Source organism: Xiphophorus couchianus, chromosome 14 (assembly GCF_001444195.1).
Source record: "Xiphophorus couchianus chromosome 14, X_couchianus-1.0, whole genome shotgun sequence".
In the NCBI taxonomy this organism is placed as follows: Eukaryota; Metazoa; Chordata; class Actinopteri; order Cyprinodontiformes; family Poeciliidae; genus Xiphophorus; species Xiphophorus couchianus.
Window position 1 is genome coordinate 13,285,768 of NC_040241.1, and position 21,529 is coordinate 13,307,296.

The window sequence follows — 21,529 nt, forward strand, 5'->3', positions numbered from 1 at the left end:
AGATTCATACTTGTACCATTTAGAGCATGGACTTTTTAACATAAATTGGAGAACAATCCTGTATCCTTCTGTTTTCATTTCAGCATGTCAGAAAACCTTCAGGGAAAAATAGAATAGATTGGAAATCTCTGTCATGCTCTATTGGCAGCTTATTTTCTGATCTAAAGAAGTTTTGAGTGCAAAGCATGCTCATTATATTGTCGGTTCCTTTGGGCAGCACACATCCATCATGCTTCCCACTGTGCAGGCTGACCTTTCCTGACCATGACAGACCTCCCCCAACACATCGTTCCTGAGTCTGTCATCCTTTACTTCCATTACAGCTCATCTTCAGGGTGTAACAGGCATCAGTTTTAATTTCTGTGCTAGAGATGGCTTGTCTTGTTCGAGTTGCCCATCCGTCTGGAGGATTAACAGAGATTTCTAATGTCAAATGTCTTTCTACTGGAAATGCTCGAGTTTATTTTTATTCATTTATCATCAAGACTCCAAAATCTGAATGAAATATCTGCAGATACCGATGCTTTTCCAGTCCAGATCTCCTTTAACTAAAGTTTTGGTGCTATTTTTGGATCTGGTGTCATATAAGCTAATATAGGCACTGTCAGTCATAGTGCTGTATATTTTTCCCATATCCTCAGTCATATTTATATTTACAAGGATGATGGTTGCCTAAGCACCAGGTTGGTCAGTTTTATTCTTTTATTTACATTCAGTTCATGAGCTGCCAAATTTAAACTATACGACTATTTGAGAGGTGAGGATTAGCAGTTCAGACTTGTGTTTTTTTTGTTTTAGAAAATTACTTGGTATAATTTTGCAAGCTACTCAGCTGTAAATGTTCATTAATGACTGATAAAAACAGGCAGCATTAAATCAGATGTGACTGTGAAAGGAAGAGATTAAAAGAAAAAGTAACATCAAGTGACGGAGGATTATGCCATTCCATAAAATAGTGTACAACCGGTGCCGTAGTGCCAACTGGAAATGAGGCATTTGTTCTCTATATGAAAGAAATCAAAGTTTTCCCAGTAATACTGCAAGTGATATTCTTGTTCTTGAGAATGCAAAACTGTGTGTCGTATCTTTTTGTGAGTCAAATATTTTGTTATATCCCAAATATAAATAATCTGTTCATAAACAGTGTAGTAACTAAGAGTGCAACAGATTTTTGCCTTTAAACTTACATTTCAATTAGAACATAGATCGACGCAAAGAGCAAACACTACTCCGAATCAGACATTAATGTTAATAGCTGGTAGGAAGAGAAGAGCAAGTTTTAGCCAGTGAAAACATTTATTCCCCTCAAGATTAAACCATGCATATTACTCTAACCTTTAATCCGTGGGTTAGTATCATTCTGCCTGTAGTTAAACAAAAGCTCTTTACTGCCTATTCTATAATGCATACTTTCTTTCTAGTAGAGAGTGCAGATAAAGTAAGCTTTTAAATTTACAACACTCGTGATGTTGTTTTTTTTCTGTAATTTGAAAAAAATTACATGTCCCTGAGCATCTTTTTGGAGCCAACTAAGAAGAAAATATGCATCGCAATAGCACAAGGCAACTTTTACGAGTAGCTTTATTACTGTAAAGAGAAGAAAGTTATCGCAAGTTTTAATTATACTGGATCACTCGTAGAGCTACACAAACCTCTTTCTGTCTTGCAAAGTTGCAAAAAAGCTCAACTCTATATCTCATTTGTCTTTTTGTCACACAGCACTTTCTATACAGCCCATACATAACAGTTGCCTGCAAATACACCTACGGTTCTATACAGGAATGTCAGAACACGGATTGTTCCGTGAACGTGTTGTCTCTCTCTTTATGACCGTAATAGCCTGCGTCAAAATGGGAATGAAAAGCCAGACGAACAAGCAGCTGAGAGTGCAAGTAGAGCTAAACCTCTGTGGTTTCACTGCTGCTGTCGATCAGACTTCTCTCCAGGGCTTCATGTGCAGTTATTGAGATGTTTGAAAGGACCAGGTTATTTGTACCCTCGAAGAAAATTAGTTTCTTGCAGCGTGATGTGTGCGGTACATTGGAAAAAATAGAACAATGGAGAGCTGGGGGTATTTGAGCTGACAGAACAGCAATCTAACCTTTTTCATTGCATGCAGTACAGGCATTTAGAGCCTGCAAAACAATCATGTATTTGCAGTGTTTCATTTTTTCATTTTTAAATGGTTGTATTTTTGGAACTTAAGTGCGTTTGTAAAGAAACACATTTGATTTATTTGCCATCTTACAGATTTCTTGTTTTTGCTCAATCAAAAATAAAGTGGGGTCAGCCACATTTTTTGAACAGCTGACTTCAGGTTTACTAGCCACACCCAGGCCTGATTACTGACAGATCTTTAGTATTAAAAAGGACTTGCATAGAAACATTTTGTCAATATAAAGACGCCTAGAACATCTGGAAAAGCAACACATTCTATCCTGATCCAAACAAATTGAAGAACAGACGATAACCAAAGTATCTGGATTCCCTCAGTCCGGAAAGTGTTCTGAAAGCAGCTGCACAATATGTCACAAGTATGTCATGATTGCAATATCAGTCTGTGCAAAATTTATATCCAACGGATAGGTTTGGTAATTGTTGGCTGCACTCCAACAATGTATTTCAAGTGTTATGAACTTACATTTTACATGCTAATGTAATATTCAACCAGTTGGACTAGATATTTGTCATGGCAGGAGATGTTTACACCAGAACCAAAGGACGACATCACAGAATAGGAAGCACAGATCAAAAAGAGAGGAAAAACAATTTTACAGCCAATACTGTCACCACAGTATTTAGCAATGTTAGTGCAATATTATCGGCATCATGCCATTCTAATATTGCATATTGGTTAAACACAATCATGAAAAACTGTTTAAGAAATTTCAAATTGCTTGGTTGTTTATTTGTAACAGTCTTATTTTCCCACTGTGAATAAGATGTACGGCCTGAGTCATCCTCCTGCGGTAAGCCCCTCAATGCCAGACATGACATTTAAGTTGAAACACTCATTTTCAGGCTTCTTCTTGCTTATGTCGTCTCCTGTTTTCAGTAAAGTAAAAAGCTCAGAACAGAACATGCAGCCTTTTGATCTGTTTCCATTTCTTTGCCTTTTTTCCATAGAAAGATGTAATTTTCCTCTCTCAAATATTGCTTCCAGTGTATAAAAGACAGCAAAATGTGTGTTTTCTTTGCCTGGGAGCGCAGAGCCTACAATGACAAAAAAAGCTCTGAGTGGATAACATTGTCTGTAGGCTAGCCATAGATCTGCAGACTCCCGCTGATATGTTCCATTTTCTCTGTTCTCGATGTGTCTCTCTTATTTTACGAGAGTGCTCCGATATCACCAGGGCAACATGGGTGGATGACTGATGGTGTCCATTAGTAAACATAGTCTCCTATATATGTGCCATTGGCCTAAAGATCCCAATGTCTTCAACTGCCTCCTCCTCTTTTTTCCCCCCACACCACTCTCCAACTCTTCTTTATTTTCCTCTTTTCTCCCCTATCATCCTCTTACCTTTCATCTGCCCCCTCCTCCACCAGATGCTTCTCCATCATTCTTGTTTTCCGCTACACTCCTCTCCCCCACTTCTTCATCTATCCTCCTTAAAGTTGTTTTTCGTAGCCACAACTTTGCAGTTAGAGGAATGAGACCATCTCGCTCCCTTCATTTTTTTACGAGGCGGCTACCGGAGCACGGGTTGAAAATATCGAGCGTTAGGTTGCAAATGGAGAGCAATTCAAATAAAGAACGGGCCACTAATCTTGCAGATGCTGTATGTGTTGAGGGATAATATTATCAAGTGTAGTTTTTCCCTTTTACCTGTTTAATAGACTCATGATTAGAGTTGCAGAAACTGAAGAGCCATATTGTTTCAGGTCAAGATGTTCTGCAAAATCTTACATCTTTTAAAGTGATTTCTCTAAATCCCATCCTAGATTTGTCAACTCATTTTAGCTAGGTTAATTGATATCAAGCAAAATGACAACACATGTCACCTGAGGTGCCGCAGGTCCAAATTGTGTTCATTTATGTAGAATCCAATTAATTTAAAAATAGCCTTAAAATTCAGTCCAATTCCCAACCAATTATGTTCTATGCTATTTACTCCAAAGTACATTAAGCTTGAATCAAAATCAGTTGAACATACGATGCTATACGTAAGATGTTCTCTGTAAAGAAGCCCAGATAATTGGAGATTGAATGGTGAAATTATATGTGTCAAATTATATGACGTCAGTGTTTTATGGTCATGTATTGCACTGGATCACAGGCAGTTAATCCAGATACAAATTGATTATAAAGCACACATCCCCAACTCTATTGCACAGACTTAATACCAGCAGTAACACTTAGGGTTTTTTTGTCCAGAAGAGAAACACAACTAAGCTGATAAGCACTGAGCTAGTAGTAAAATCTTTGGGATAAAAAAAAAAAGAGGTTAACATAGCAGATGGCAGCAATAGCTCAACTGAGGCCCTTTTCCATGAAGTTGACCTGCTTAATACAGAAACGCTGGACCCAGTGGAGGTTCTGTGGAGATAAAAAACCTAAGAGATAACAAAGTTTTTTGCAGCAATAACTGGAGATAATGTTTAAATGGAGAATAATTGGAAAAAGAAGAACTGTAAGGACAATTGGCCCAAATGTCCTCCAGCAGCCCACGCTAATAAGAGTGTAACTATAGAGATAGTTTCAAGATAACAAAACACAATCTACGGTAACTATAAGTTGAATATGATCTTACAAAGGAGAAGGGGCGTCTGCACCAGACAAAAATGGGGAATTGGTTCACTGGTTTACAACAAATGTAAAATAAGTTCTCTTATTACGGAAATCAAAACTCTTATATGGACAGAAATATATAATTAACATCAATTGAATTTTAAAGTTTGATCCTTGTTGTAACACAATGTCTGTTTCTCTTCTAGAACCAAAACAAAGCCAAACAGAGAACCTTTTCATCCCTTAGTACAATCAAGTTGATGAAAGTCAGTATGCTGCTTATAATTAGTGACAACAATATTTTCTTTCTGAAGTTTGATCCAGGAAAGAGACTGGATGAAGGACCACAATCACCCTGCCACATTTTACTCAAAAACAGAATTAGACACAGCTTTGCATCAATTCAGCACTGGTTTTCGAAGAAAGTTCTTGTTTTTACTGCGGGAGATGGACTAAAAACAACAACATGGAAAAAAGAATTACCCAAGAAACGCTACAGCTTTTTTTTTATTGCTGTATGAGTCCATTTTTTTGAAATTTATAATAGTTTGTTCTTTTATACTTTGCTTTACTGAAATATCTCATATTTCATTTACTTCTGACTATATAAACTAAAAATAATTCACACTAAGATGGTTTGTGCTTTTAACTGTAAAATATATATATATATATATACATAAATATATATATATATATATATATATATATATATACATACATATAAAAGCATGGCTCCTGGTTACTTTTAACTTAGTAATCTTGGCAGAAGTTCGGACACCACTGATCTTTAAAGAGAGAACATGTAGCTACTGGCAGCAACGGCTCAGCAAATAGACCCCCCAGGAAAGTGACACTGCTAACCACAGTAATACTGGGCCAGATGTCATTTTTTATGAGTGAAACTGAAGCGAAGAGGCTGTTAACTGAAAGATCTTGAAGTTGTATTTGATCATTTGGGGAGAAAGAAAACAGTTTCCTAGGTTCAGCCGGGAACAACTAAGATAAAATTGGAGAAACATGATCTCTTGCTGTGCCATTTTGGATGAACGGACTTTTTTTTAAATTAAAAATATCAAACTAATCCTGCTTGTAACAAATGGGTGGAATAGTTTTTCTGTCAAATAAAAAAAAAAAAACAGTAAGTTGCCTCATCAATGTTGGTTTGGCCGGAGATTCATGAAACTTGTTGTAACTCTTTAATTTTTTATTTGATTTTTTATTTTCTTTTTGCACACACTCTGCATAAGCTCTTTGCTCTGTACACGGTGAGAAAAAGAAATGCTAATTTCACAATTAGCTTTTCCGTAATTAGTACGGAAAGGTAATTGCCGCGGATGTGCAATTAGCATTATGTAAAGTGCTTTTCCCCAGACGTAGGGGCCAATCAGTTTGCCCCTTTTACCTTTTCTGTTCTGTAAATGATTCTGGAGATGCTCAGCACCAAACGCCAGAGAACTTCCTCCTCGCCTTCCTCTCCAGTGAGTGCGATTCACAAAACTGAATCGGCTGGGGTCACATGCTTTGCGGATAAGAGGGTTCAGGAAGTTTCTTTTTGCTTCTCCTTTTCATTTGCCTGTGAATGTGAACGGAGGAGAAGAGGGAAATCACTGTCATAGCAGCCGTTGCAGCACAAAGCCTCCTGATTGCATTCTGGACTCTGACGCGCTTTTTTTTTTCCTACAGGGAAAGCAAATGTTCCTGCACAGCATGACTGACTCATTGCCTGATTTTTTTCCCTCTCTCTACCCTTGCTGCTCATACTTTTTAGTTCACTTCTTTTTTTTCCTTTTAGGTTCACGCTTCAAGGTTTTTATTGGGACTGATAAATACAATTATCAGCAATTGGTGGTTAGAAATAATAAAAAGTTGTTTCTTAAATATTATCAGCTGTGTAAAGCCTCTAATATATAATTTTCTTTTGCAGGTTTTAGGCATCAGAATAGCACCGTATCTCACCTTTTCCAACTACTGGACAGCAATAAAGATGGCAGGTGAGTTATATGCTAATCAAAGAGAGTCCAAAGGTTTTTAAAGCCTGGAAACAAATTTGATGTAGGGCGGCTGCTCTTTGCCAAGTCTATCATCCACCAGCCATCTCTGAGGAACTGTAATCTTCTTCTATTAAATCTTTATCGTTTTGAACTCTATGTATCTTGCACATCCTACTTTTTGTGTTGATTAAATAAATTAGACAGTATGCTATAATATATCCTATTAACTACCTGGACAGAAACCTGTTTCATACAAATCAATTTTTATGTTTCACTAAAATCCAGTTGGGATAGTTTTTACTTTTCAAGCTATAAAAAAACTTTTTTTTTTCCCTTATAGTTTTACTTGCATCTTTATGACATGGCTAGCAAATTTTATTTTTTTTTAAACGGTGCATGTCTTGTTAAATTATGAATTAAATGTGTTTGAACTTATGTTCAGTAGAGTAAATTTAACAGTTTTAGTTACTATCTGACCTATAGAGTCGCATAATAATAAGTCACTTAGATGGACAAACCTATGTGACAACGTGAGGTTGGCTAAAAGATCTCAAAAAGCAATGCAATCTAAATACATTTAAAAATTAATGAGAAGCAAGGTTATTGTGAAGGATTAGTCTAGAAACTGTCACATCTCCATATCTAGGGCTTTCTTACATTAGAACACCGGTGAGAAACTTCCTAAGAGTGGCCGGCCGACCAAAATTACACTAAAAGCTCATTAATCACTTGTCACTCATCCAGAAGGGTCACAAAAGAACCAGGAGCTACAAGTAAAGCATTGCAGACATCAATTTATTTAGTTACAATCAGTGTTCATGATTTCACAGCAAGAAAGTTACTGGGCCAAAATGGTATCCATGTGAGAGTACCAAAGCCAAACCAACACCAAACCCATTGCTGACCTAAAAGAACTCAAAGGCCTTTTTAAAATTTACCTCGACTGTCCTCTACACCGTTTTTCTTTACAACAGTCCAGACCCTTATATCCCTCACTTTTCCAGAACATGCATGTAAAAAAATAATAAAATAATAGTGCTTACTCCAACGGAAAGACTTGGAATAGTAAACCAAGTGTGCTATAAAACATATGCATGCAAAAACAATCTCCTCATGCAGCAATTCCTATGCCTGTTTGTGCATTCTTGCAGTTGGATGTTATTCTGCCTCTCTGGCCACTGTTCACAGCTCAGAACCCCTTTATCCACTCAATCTCCCTCTGTCTGAATTCTTGAGTCTCTCTCTGAGCTGTGTTTAAGCAGACACATTACCAAGCTGTCAGTTGGTGGACTTTGTGAACTGGCCATCATTATGCACTACATGTATTGATGTTGATCTGAATAAGGCAGAGATTGTGTTTTTATCCACTGCGCTACTGCTTAGGTCTTGTACGTCTCTCCAACTCAAAGTGTCAACTCTCATTTAGTTTCTTCTCTGATAAATGCAATGTCACAAATTATACCTAATGCTTGCAGTTGCCAGGCAATTTGCTTCCTCGATTAGCATGCGTGCTGCATGCTTTTTATGTTGTACAAAAAGAAAAGTTATTTGTCTGGCTTTGTCCCCGATGACACTTAACTAAACGTTCCTCATTTCTTAATCTGCTTCATTGGAATTGCTAATTATGTTTAATGCAGATTCACAGATAATTATTCTCTCATTTATACTGTGAACTAATCTCATTTTGTGTCCATTTACTCACCAATAATCGCCTCATGACAAAGACCGCAGCCATTGATTTTCATAAAGTTTTGAACACATTTTAAATCGCATTAAGAAATTTCTGCAAAACATCCTCATTAGAATCAATAATGCATTTTGATATAAATTAACACTGAATAAATATTTCATTCGAATCGTGATCAGGTTGTTTTAAATGGCCCATCTGAAAACTTCCTAAAAAGATAGTTCACAAGTTATGAAGTCGGATTTGTGAAAACGTCATGAGTAGAAAGTCACTACGCTGCTCTGTCCTTGACAGTAATAATTAAAAGTTTGTTATGAAAGAACTTTTCTACAAGTATTGGGTTCCGACTTATAACATCTCCACAGAACCTTACTTAAAAAAAATATAAAAAATACATATATATATATATCTATATCGATATAGATCTATATAGATATATATATCCTTTTAAACCACTTCACCATTTTGCCAAGGAGTCTATGCATCCTGGACTGTTTTAGAAATGTATGAGAATGTTGTACTTTTTTTCAGGTTTGAAAAGGCATGCGGAAAATATAGTTCAAACATGTCTTGAATATCAACACTTTGCCCTAACCCATCATCTAAAGGTTATGTCATCCCTCTTGCCATTTGTACATCCACGATTCTGTCAGTTTATTCATTTCACTGTCTCTCCTTTCTTTATGTTTATCTTTTTAAACTGACCTAATATGGCGGAGAACTCTGGAAATTTTAGTCTCAAAACCAACTGAGATGTAAAATCCCTAAATGAGGGGTAAAGACTCGTTGGTCACGAATGTAGGCCTTACAATCGTTTCATCCCAAAACCTTTCCATGCAGCACACACAGGCACAGCCCACTGTGCCAGCTGGCAGGCAGTTGGCAGCCCAGTGCAGGATTAACTGGTACTAGTATGCTGGCCTATAAATAGAGTCTACCAACTGCTTCAGGAAATGAACCATGATGGAGCCTCCCAAAGGCCCACGAACAGGATGTGCTTTTTATCCTCTCCCCCTCTGCATGGATTTATCACTGCCTGCATCTGCGAGCTCCATAATATTCATTACTGACTTTCATAGAGAAGCCTCCTAAAGGGGTGCACATCACAAAACACCTGCTTTTATGCTGCAGTGGTCTATATATACGTGCAAATGCCCTGCGTGATTCGAGCCAAAAGCCAATTTACTTCACACAGGATTTACAGAGCCGTTGTTCTGCAGCCTGTGTGCCATTCTCACAATGGTGAAAGGCATTGTTTCTCTCCAGCACTCACCCTGAGCATTGATCTTCTGTAGGCTGAGCAGACTATTCGCTTTGTATGTTTGCCTGCCTTAGTTGACGCGCTCCGGGGATTGATTCTGGCTATGCAGTCATTATCTGAGCTCAGAGGGGGCAGTTTGGCTGTAACCTCTGGAAGGAAGACACAAGCATGGAAAAATGGTTAATGACAAGAGTTTAGTGTCGTGGGAAAAAGAGTTGGCATACATGTCTGTGTAACTTTACAGTGTAGTGCATTGTATTGTGAAATCAGGACAAAGGTATGAAGAGTGCAGCATTCTCGATATTAGCTGTAAATAGGTTAATTGAACTTTTAAGAAATTTGTATTTTTAAGTGTTAATCTACCCTTAGTTAATTGCCAACTCTGGTTCTGCAGTTTAAAAGTGAGGACAGGTCTTCTTTTTGTAGCATAGTGTGTTTGTTTCTATTTTAAATCTCTAGATTGAAACAAGGTTAATATCTTTAAGTGGAATCCTATTGAAACAAGCTATTTTTTCAGTACAACTGACTAGTACCTAGGAATGTTCAACACATATTGATGAAATCAACCAAACTGTCCGATGGAATACTAATACGATGCATTTTTAAACCCCTCAGTATATCGTTGGATGAAGTCAAGGCTAAAGTGGTGCTTGTCCATGATGAGACGAGGGTTCTCTCCGAGGATGAAGCACTGGTGAGCTATTTTTAAAATTCAATAACACAGTTTTCTTCAAGGGTTTTCATGGAGGCTTCACTTCATGGTTAAATTAAACTTCCCGTAGGTTGTTTTAAATTTAGGTTGCACGTTCTTTCTTTTCTTTTTATTTTCTTGCGAATTTAAATTTTATTTGAAAGCTCCCGCCCTCCTTCCGCCACCTTTAGACATTTTTGATGACAAAATGAACTTTGTAGGTATTCTTAATCATTATCCACTGCCGTTTATACAACATTTAAGTCATTTTTGTGCTGGTTACAAAGAAAATAAGTATCCGTTACCATTCAAACCCAGTGAGAAACAGTAAGGCAGCAATGAAACCGAAGTAAATAACAATATTTCTAAGTATTTATAGAGTCTTCCCTATTGCCACTGATTTGTCTCCAAGCATACAGCACTTGAGTCTGCAAGGCTTTACTTATTTTAATGATGATATTATATAAGCAAGAGCTGGCACTGATGGTGATTTATTTATTTACTTTTGATTAAATTAGCTAGTGATTTCTTATATTTTCCAATAAAAATATATTTGTCTTTAAAATGAAAATACTTTTATTTCAATATATTTACCAACCAGATGTAAATTAAATTTACAAAAAGCATAAACAATGACTTGAGGCAATTTCAAGCGCAAGACAGCCTCTATGAATTAGGGAGCCTATTACAATATGACACAAATATAGAGAAGTCCTTTTTGGCAATTAAGGTCTTAAATCAGGTATTAAATCATAATAAACTTTTCTTGTTTTAGGTCTGTTAGTAATGATAAAACTTTGCATTTCCTAACTACCTAATTAATGTTGCAGATTTTTTATTACCTTCTTCGAAGTCGTAGGTTTACAGAAAATAACATTATGCCTTCCAACAGTTTGGGAAAGCCAGTAATGTTTGTAACATCTGACAGGTTGCTTTCTGTCAGAATTAAAGAGAGGAAGAACTTTAGCAGACAGCTTCCTTTTGTGACATTATCAAATGAAGATAGGGAAAATATCCAGAGGAGAATTGTTGACCTCTGCTAGTCTGGTTAATGCATCGGCACAACTTTGAGGTAGCTGAAGGTGCCGCATTCAACTCTTCCAGCAATTATAGGCCAGTACAAACAGCATGGAAATGTCTGGTCATGATACGTGACAGGAACTGTGTTCCAGAAAATAATGTGCTTTGGTGTGAAAATTGTTAATAGGCACTAGAACAAAAGCAAAAGACATTTAAGATGCTGCTGAATGCCATTCGAGTGTCATTGTCAACAGTGAAATGTGTCGTGTATTTACATTAGAAAAATAGCATCTTGGCAAGGAAAAATACCTTCATTTTTGGAGATATGTGCTGAAGACTGATGAAACTGAAATGTGTGTGTTTGACCATGATGGCTACTGTTATATTTGAAGGAAAAAGTTGGAAACTTGCAAAAAGGAGAACACCGTCTCAACCATGAAAATAACTTGTTTTCGTTACTAACTTTGTTTTGGTGTGGGCTCGATCATGTGCGGTTGCTATGATATAAATAACATAATGAAGAATGAACATTATGTTTCATCTTACATTATCAACAATTCCTAACAAGTGGTGATACCAGTAACCAAACAAAGTCAATGTTTTGGAGTGGCAATCACAATTCCCTGATCTCACAGGAAATATATGAACTGGGCTAAAAAGGTGTGTGAGAGAGAGTAAAGCAGCCTACAAATCTGACTTCGTTCTGTCAGGAGGAATGGGCCGGTACTCCAGCAAACTGTTGTATGAACCTTGTGGAAGGAAACCCAAAGTCTTTGAACCATATCATACATTTTAACAGACAATTCAACCCAACAATAATGAAAAGTTGGTGGACTTCCAAAGTTAAAGATGGTAAAAATATCTCATTATTCTAAGATTTGGCAAACAAGAAATTTTAGTTATCCTAAATGACCTTAGAAGTCAAATATCTGGTTTCTAACTTTTATATACTTTTATATCTAACTTTTATAACTCATGGGTAGAAAGTGGCAAAGGGTAGAATTAACCCAAAGCCTATTAAAAGCAGCATTTGGTAAACAAACATGGATAGAGGTTTTATCTGTCTGCTCACTTTTAAAATACAGTTTGTCCTTATTTTTAGAAAAAACACCAAAAAAAAAAAAACAAGTATGATTCAGAACTGATTCTCTAATAGCATGATTATCCAGCAGCCTTGATGAAGGATTAGAAGTGGTTGTAGAAAATGTAGCTTTAGTGGTGGATTTGTTTACCTGGTCATTTTTAGAGCTCCAGGAAGGTTTTTAAAGTGAGGGAAAATTGCAAGCTCTATATGTATGACATGTATTATTATTATTATTATTATTTTTTAATGTATTTTTATTTTAGCAAACTTTATGTCTGGTGACTCCATTTTGAGTGTTGTCTCCACTTGTACAAGTGGTTTTCCTTCACACTCATTTCAATTCTGAACAGGACGAGCACGGCTTCCCAGTGGTGATTTAAAAAAAAAAATGTTTTATTTTTTTCCTCAAGCTGTTTTTGTGCGGGAATATGTCTGTCTGTTTCACTTAAGACTTGTTGATCCCCCGATTTACGAGGCAGCACATAACAAGATGTCTGCGTGTAAACAAAGCAGCCCAAACTTCCTCTTCTTTTCCTTTTCTTTTATAAATTACAACATTCATGGGGACACATGCACACAAGACCACAAAACAGAGAAGCTTCAGAGCTCTGACCTGCATGAAAGTCTCACAGATGAGAAAAATCTGTCTGTGTTAAATGTTCCTGGTAAATGGGAAGACATTCTCAGTGAATTCAGCTGCATCTGAAGAGGATGAATTGGTATAAAGATTCATGAATATGAAAATGCGTGCTTAACTGCAACCACAGCAAACTGTAATCAAGCTGGGCAAATTAAACAGGCTGCCATTAAACAAGCAATTTACATTAAAACTGACGAGGGGCTCAGTGTGTCAGACCCTATAATCAAAGTTGGGGCCTACGGGGATCGTATCTTTAGAGGAAGTTAATTTTTAACTGTTTTGGCAATGCTCAGAGAATAAGGCCTGGTCGTCTTCAGCAATTGTCTCTTAAAACAAGGGGCATGCTTTGGTGTGTCCAACATGTACCAACTATTAGAGGTACTGGTTAGTTTGCAAAGTTTACTGTACAAACAAGTGTTGCCTGATGCAAAATTGTGTTTTGAAATCTGTGTTGTTCTTGAAATTAAGCAAAGAATAGAGTAAGTAAAAACCCCCGACTAAAATTTTATCTTTATTTAAAAGCAGAAAAGCAAGTACTCTTTCCAAAGCTATTAAAGTACTGTATATTTTCACATTTTACTGATTGTTCAGTTAGCATTTTATTTTTGCTTGCTGATATTCTGAATTCAATACAGATACATTTATAGAAGGTGAACATTTGTGAGACTGGTGAGTGGTCAGTCTTAAAATAAGTTTCAGCTATTAGCTGCACACATGCATGATTATCATTTATAATTACTCATGATTATGAATGATTACAATTCATAATCGTAAGGTAAAGCAGTTCATTATATGCTTACGAATTGTTGAGCCTTTGTGCGTGTTTGGATGGATAGTGGTGAAATGATGCTTCGAGTGAAACAATGAAATCTAATCTCCCATTTTTTCTGTAAAAAAATATTCTTCCCATTTAGGTAGAAATGTTAATTTCTCCTCTTTATATTTATTAATATTTATACATACAAAAAAAAACTACAAAGTCATAAAACACAGTCAACAATTGAAGCACAAAATTTTGTCTAGTGGCATTATTACACATCAGAATGTTTATTACTGTGTCATTTATTATGTTTCAATAGCAAAAGCAGGTAGGTTTTGAGTAAGTCAGTGTTTCAGCTGTTTTGCAGTTTTCCGGAAGTTTGTTCCAGATTCCAGGGCTTTCTTCAAACAGAGACAGTTCAGTATTGTCACAGTATCAACTTTTCTAAACACCAATTTAAAAAAAGAGCCACACAGGAGCCGTCAAAGAGCAGGATGCGACTTGAGAGCTGCAGGTTCGCCAGCGCTGACCTGTAGAATGGTTGCTGCTAATGTTTGAGATTGTGATTAAATCTTGAACAGAAAAGCCCAATAACCTCCCAATCACAGCTAAATAAGATTTTATAAAACATTTGGAAAGGGGCAAAGCTTTGCTCCACCGTTCACGTCCAAGGGAATGGCCTTGCTTTTTTTTTTTTTTGAGCCTTTATTAACGTTACATTTATTTGGCTGTGCTGAAGTAAAATACCAAAAACGTGTGTAATCCCTAAGTTGAGCAATAAAGCCAACAAGGAGGAAACACGGACTCTGTGATATTTTTTCTCCTGTGGGCTTTTTTCTGAAATGAAAGGCGTTATTAATGTTCAGTTGTGCAGAATAAAGAGCTTGATAAACTTTCCTCTTTTGCACATACAAGTGGTGATCATATTCTTTTTCTTTGCTTTTTTTGTTCTCTGATTCAATTTGTTAAATTTTCACATCTTTTTTTTATTAGTTTTCCTGCTTCTTTTCCCCTTCCTCTATAAGAAGCTTTGGCCTCGCCAGAAAATTCACTTTCCACTTCAGTGGCCCAGATAATTCAAGAAGGATTTTCAGGAGAACAATTTGATGATCAAAGGGAAGCTCGACGCTCAGAAGGGAAAAGGGGTATTTTGAATCGGCTCTCCCTCTGTGTTCCAACATTATGTTATAGCCTTTCATTACTGTAGAAACCCCTGCTAAGGTAGGGATACTTTAGTTCAGACAATAAATGGTACAGAAGCCAAATAGCGAAAGAAGGGAAAGGAGAGATGTAATTTTAGTAATGAAACTTAAAGTTTTGCACAGACTGAACTTTTAGCTTTTCTTTATTTTGCCTTTATTAATGGGACAATACCTTCATAGAACCGTCGATGTGTGACTCAACTCGAGCCGCAGCAACGTCTCTGACAGCAGGAAATTGCTTTCTCTCAGCCTATACACGTTTTGTGCCGAGGCGTATATCACTTATCCATCTTTCTACCTGCTCACATACCTTTAAAGCCCTCTACTCATTCTACTAGACACAGTCTGAGAATATTGCATGTTTTCCATTTGAACTGGAGAACCAGAGTAATCCTCCATGTAAAAAAAGAAAAGCCAACTGTGGTGTTCATGCACTATTTCACGTTGATGAGACAAGGGAAGAGGTAAGGGAATTTCACTTTTTGCGAGTGTGCAGAACAAAAAGAAATCCTGTAGGTGTAAGGAAGGGATTTCTCTGCAACAGCTAACAGTCTAGGTGAAGACATTTGTCATGCTTCAAAATTTTAAAATAGAGGCTATATTTTAGGTGCTCAATTATATGTCAGAATAGCTTAAAGATAAAAAATTATGATACTGGAGTTTTATTTTAGCCGCGAGGCAATAGTGCGTAAACAAATTGACAATAAAGCTGAATTTCAAACTGCTCATAAAAATGAGTTTTTAAAAAAAAATTGCACACATTTTATTTTATGACCAAATGTGGAGTTGATGTTTTTTTTGTATTTTTCCTACTCTAAAGTGAAGCCCCAAATGATTCAGGCCAAATTACTGTCAGATTTAGGTAACCATTCAGTTTTTCAAAGAGTCCAAACTTCAGTCTGATTTGTGGAGGCCAAAGATTAGGGTTATTGAGGTTGGAAGAGATCCTCGCAAAGACATTGCAGAAAGATGATTGGCAATTGTAAGACTGGTATTATTGCTCTAATGAAAACAAGAAGATTATTCCTTTAATTACAGAGAAAGAGTTTTCAACATGATATTTAAATAAATACATCATTAAAAAAATAAGTTATCTCTTTTTCCTCCCCAGAAATTATCTTTTTTTTTTTTCACGGATTGCATTTGAAAATGTTTTATTTTCTATCAGAAAGAAAATTCTTGGTTAATGGAAATCATTTTAAATCTGAGCCCTCCAGTTTGAATAATTTCACAACGATTTACTGGATTTATTATGCAAAAATGGTACCTAAATACCCACATTGGCTATGCAACATTTTCCTGCATGTTTGCGGTATTTCATTTTAAGCATAAAAGAAGGTGCACCCTAAAAAAATACTGCTAGTTTTAGATTTTAACTATGGTATTTTCATCAAAGGACGGTAATCATTTTGGACCCTTTGCCATTAGATAATTTCATACCTGACTGTTTTTGTTTACATCTTTAAGAACTACACTGTACTTCAGGCTTTTTTCAGTAATGATATTGCTTAGATGAAGGTAAAGGCTATACAACTTAAAGGGGAGATGGTTGTTTTGCCTCTCCTCCATTTCATGCTTTTGTTTTTGGTGTTTTTGTACACAACCTCTTTGGGTAAAAATAGAGCCAAATGTTCTGGAACATTTTGTGCCGACTATGAGTCAATTATTACCCCCCTCTACCTACGCCTGTTGCAATAAGCAATAAATCAATTAATAGCATGATAAGTTAAAACAACCTCAGTAAGTTCTATTTGCATGATTTATTGTTTTTCTCTTTCTCTTTCTACCAAAAACTCAATGATGAGACTTCAGTTTTTCACAATGGTCCTTTTTTTGAAGGACAATTTTGTTTGGAGAGACTTTCTGTGTCTTTGTTTATTTTGGATATTCAAAATGTCTTCATGTTGTCGTATTATATATTCACTAGAATTTAAAGTTTATTGATCTTTGAAAATGTGTTCTTGCATTGCATCATACTGTATGTCATATCATATTGTAGTAATATGATTGTCGCAACCTGGGACGTTTTTCTGTCCCTCTGTCACTGGACTGTGTTGTGTGAGGATTGTAACTCCATTATCTAGTCCACAATAAACGTGGACCCAGAAATGATGCATTTTGCGTCTGTTATATGAATATATGGACTGCTTTTACCATGGAAACAGACAAAATCACACCAAACTGTACTGCTGTGTGAAAATGAGACATTTGTTTACGTTCTGTATCTGAAGTGAAATAAATCTTATTTGAATCTAACAGGTATTATCAACATTTTTCATACTATTTATAATTACCGGTATTAATAAAGACTTCTCATGATGAAAATTTTTATTTGTTGTGACAACAATAACTTACAATTATTGTTGTAAATTTTGAAAATCAAAAAGCTATATGTTTTGACAGGATTGTATTTTTTAGAAACCCACTGTTGGTTTCATGATAGCATAAAAAAAATCAATTAATTAAAAAATTGCATTAAATGCAGTTACCGTGCGAAGGTTGGTTAGTTGGTATAATTGTCACGATAAATTTTACAAAATATCATGATAAAGTCTATATTGCCCATCCCTAATAGCTACTATTTTAGTTAGATTCAAGGGTATAATCACAAGAACTCATATGAGATATAATTAATCAACTGATCTGAATATATTAAAAGTATTATAAATCTTCCAATGCGAATATTTTTTATCATCCATCCGTCCATCCCCTCATCCCCTCATGCAGGAAGATTGCAGAGGGAAATCTGTTCTATTTCATGAAAATACTTTATTCTGTGGAAGGTCAAAAACTACGTGAAAACCAAAATATGGATAACAAAAACAGGCAGCGCATTCTGTTCTTATCTGATATCAAAAGCCCTCTTTAAGCTGTTTATCCACTCTTGACATTCCTCTGTCACAGCGACAGCTCGACAGCAACCCACAGAGTCCCAGAGCACCTGCCACACAAACAAGCCTGACATGATTTTACCTTCCCACCTGGGCAACAACTCTCTCCTGATGCTCCCGTCAACATCAAGCGTTCTGCACAAAAACAAAAACTGCGTTGCCCTCCCTCTCCTCGTCACTGCTGACCAATGTTGGCCTCTGCTGACCAGCTCTGTGCACCATCTGTCTGAGCTGGTTGACATTTGGCTCTTTCTTGAGCTGAAATCTCACCTCATAGGGGGCCCTGACATGTTTGCATTCTGTTTTTTTTTGGCAATGTGTGTCAAAAGAGCACATTTCTCCTAGACTTTATCTGAACTGCAGACAGGAAGGTTTGCCTTTAGAAATGTGAGGCAGGGTGTTGTTGTACACAGTGTGTTGATGTCTTATTAGCCACCAGAGGGGGGCAGCAGCCTTCTAAGTTAAGCTCAAGTTGCTGTAATAGAAAATGGAAAGTCACATTCACAGGTCATTTAATCTCTTTGTTTTGTCACGGGCTGGGCCTCTGGTGCTGCTTTTCTGCCTCACACACACTCACAAAAACAGAAACATCTCTCTTGTTAGGAAAAATTCTCCTTCGCTTGCGAGATATATTTATGAGACTGTTTTTATACAGCTGGTTGGATGGCTGGTTTCATAAGCCTGCAGTGATTCTAAGATTAAATGTGGGCTCTCAGGAGATTCCTGGGCCTGTATATGATTACTGTTTAACAGTGTTGGGGTTGTTTTTTATTTATTTTTAGCTGTAATGGGTATATGTGAGTTTGAGTCTTCTCTTTCCTCACTTACAGTAACTTGAAAGATTATTACATTGCCTGGCCAAAAAAATAGTCAGTACCTGGATTTAACAAAGTGAATCCATACGAGCCTCCAGGTGGATACAGGGCTGATTTCTGCAAGAAAAAAAAAATCAGGCTCACCCAAACATTTATCAGGCTTCCCTTAGACTCCTTCATTGCCAAGCTACAGTAGATCTGCCATTTACCATTGCTCCTCTGCTCATTGGGTTATTCGAGTAGTTAGTGGAACAAAAAGTCACTCTTACACACCTGTCTGATACCTAACAATAGTATGGATAGAATTTTATATGTAGGCTACTGGTCCAATTATGAAGAAGTCAGGCTGGGTGAAACACAGCCTGCCAAAAAAGTAAACATTGTGAATGCCTCAGTGTTGATGCTTGAACTAAAACATGTCCTGCAGTAATATTAGATTTTTTTAAATGTTAAGACTGACATTGTTTATGAAATGGATGTCATAAAATCCAGTGACACTTAATAACAACAGTGACGACCATTAGAAGTGTGATTAATGTTCATGATACACCCAATGCCCCAAAGATGCTTCTTTGCTGCTGACTACCTTTTTAGGCACAGTCTTACAATCTGTGATTGTCAGATAGTCATTGATCCAGGCAGTTGCTAAGGCATCCACCTGTGTTTTTTGGAGTTGCTGTCAAAGCAAAACAGCAAAACAGGCTGGTTTGTGTAGAGGAACCACAGAGCATGATCATCATAGTGCTGATTGCTTTGTTCAGATGACAGTGGGTTTGATGAACCAGGTGTATGATGGCATCTTCAACTCTAACTCCAGAGCAACAAGCAAACTTCAGGAGGTCCTCATATGTCATATAATCCTTGAGAACTGATGGGTTAGTGTTTTTTGGTGCCAAAACAAGTTAGGATGTTTTTCATAGCACTGGGTCATTCTCCTAAGTCAGGCATAAAGAGGAGTTGCAGAATCCCACAGAGCTGGTCTGCACAGGCCCTAAGGACTCTGAGACTGATACCATCTGGACCTGAAGCTTTGTTCCAGATTTCAGTTTTACTTACATGCTTTGATGTGGAATACCTTATGTCAGAGGTGTGACCAAGTCACTGTGTTGCAAGTCTCAAGTAAGTCTCAAGTCTCTGTCCTCAAGTCCGAGTCAAGTCTCAAGTAAAGACAGGCAAAAGTCGAGTCAAGTCTCAAGTCAGGAACCTTTAATTTCAAGTCATTTCGAGTCGTTTTTATTTTATATTTTTTTTATAATTTGCAATTATACATAAAATTCCAATAATAGACCATTTGTTCGTTTTAAAATATGTATTTATCTCAAATGATAGAACATGTGTAGCTGAACACAAAGTATAAAAAACATCTTTAAATTGGACCACTTTATTGCCCAGTTCTGTTAAACTTGATATTCAATAAAAAAAGATGAAAATGCTGACATTTCCACAGCACAATACAAAGAACCATAACAGCAGTTTTTTCCTCTTTTCTCTCACCTGTCAAAACAATATATTGTCAATATAATTTCCCAACGTAGATGTCTTCAAATACACCAACCATCCTTAGATGATACTAGACCCGGCTCATCATCATGATGGGACAGAGAGACTCTGTTCCCTGTGTTCAGGTCCAGAATCTGCTTTCTGTTCCGGAGCCCCGCTCACTATCCACCGGCTTCCTGAGCTAAAACGGTGCACATTATTTGTGGAGGCATTTGAAGGACCGGATTTATGGTAAACAATCACCAATTTAACCCGGAGTACACATGCTAACACGAAGTTAGCTAAAGTCAACTATCTTACAGCAAAAGAAAAGTGCCACCTACTGATCTTTGTGAAGCTTCAAATGCCGGACAAAGTTGGACGTCGTGGCATCTCCATCCGATATTCTCTTCTTGCATGTTTTACAAGTTGCAGTTCGTTTTTTAGTCGAAAGTTCATAACCTACGTAGCCAAAAGAAATTACTCGCGGAAGCATATTCGAGCGGTTATTTCGTATTTCGTTCCCTGAGCTCTGTAGCTTTGCCGCGTTTTTTTAAACGTCCAAATCCTGTTAATTTGATTGGTTGTGCTGCAGCTGCGTACACATACATACATAAGGAGAGAGGAAAACCGTAGTGATGGTCTGCGCATATTGATACGGAATGAGTGACATTAATTAATGACGCAACTTTATAAATAATGTGTTTTAAATTTTAAGACTTTGAGTAAAAAATATCAAGTCTTTTCAAGTAAACAGCTTCAAGTCGAGTCAAGTCCCAAGTCAATGGCATGAAAGTCAAAGTCAAGTCCGAGTCTTTGAGCATTTTTTCAAGTCAAGTCTCAAGTCGTGATTTTAACGACTCGAGTCTGACTCGAGTCCAAGTCATGTGACTCGAGTCCCCACCTCTGCCTTATGTATCACTGTCTTGTTTGTGGAGTAGCTCTGAATGTTTGGACGTTGCAGCACTCCAATGAGAAAAGTAGAGAAGTGTCAAAAACTGATTTTCTTAAAAGGTTTTAGTTAAGTTAAAACAATTTCTGTTTGGCTTTGTGAAGCTGTATATGGAAAGATGGAAGTTAAAAGGGGGCAGGTCAGCACCACAACTTTATCACCTGCCACCCCACATGTCACATTTTTCCCTTTCCTACTGGAGTGCTTTCAACTCGTATAATTCGAAATGACAGGTAGAAACCTGTGGCGGAGTTGTGTGTTTTTTTTTCAGAACTGAGGTGGAGAAAAGTTTCTTGCTAGGAAAAAAAACAACAAAAAAAACTG

The 21,529-nt window shown here is 36.9% G+C and overlaps 1 protein-coding gene across 1 annotated transcript in view; it reads left to right on the forward strand.

Annotated features, from left to right (window-relative positions):
- LOC114157421 (glucosidase 2 subunit beta-like) overlaps nt 1–21,529 on the forward strand; it is a 152,861-nt gene that overhangs the window by 14,440 nt on the left and 116,892 nt on the right. The window contains exons 7-8 of the mRNA XM_028038366.1: nt 6,657–6,723; nt 10,287–10,365. Of these exons, the coding sequence (XP_027894167.1) occupies nt 6,657–6,723; nt 10,287–10,365 (146 nt within the window). The remainder of the gene's footprint in view (nt 1–6,656; nt 6,724–10,286; nt 10,366–21,529) is intronic.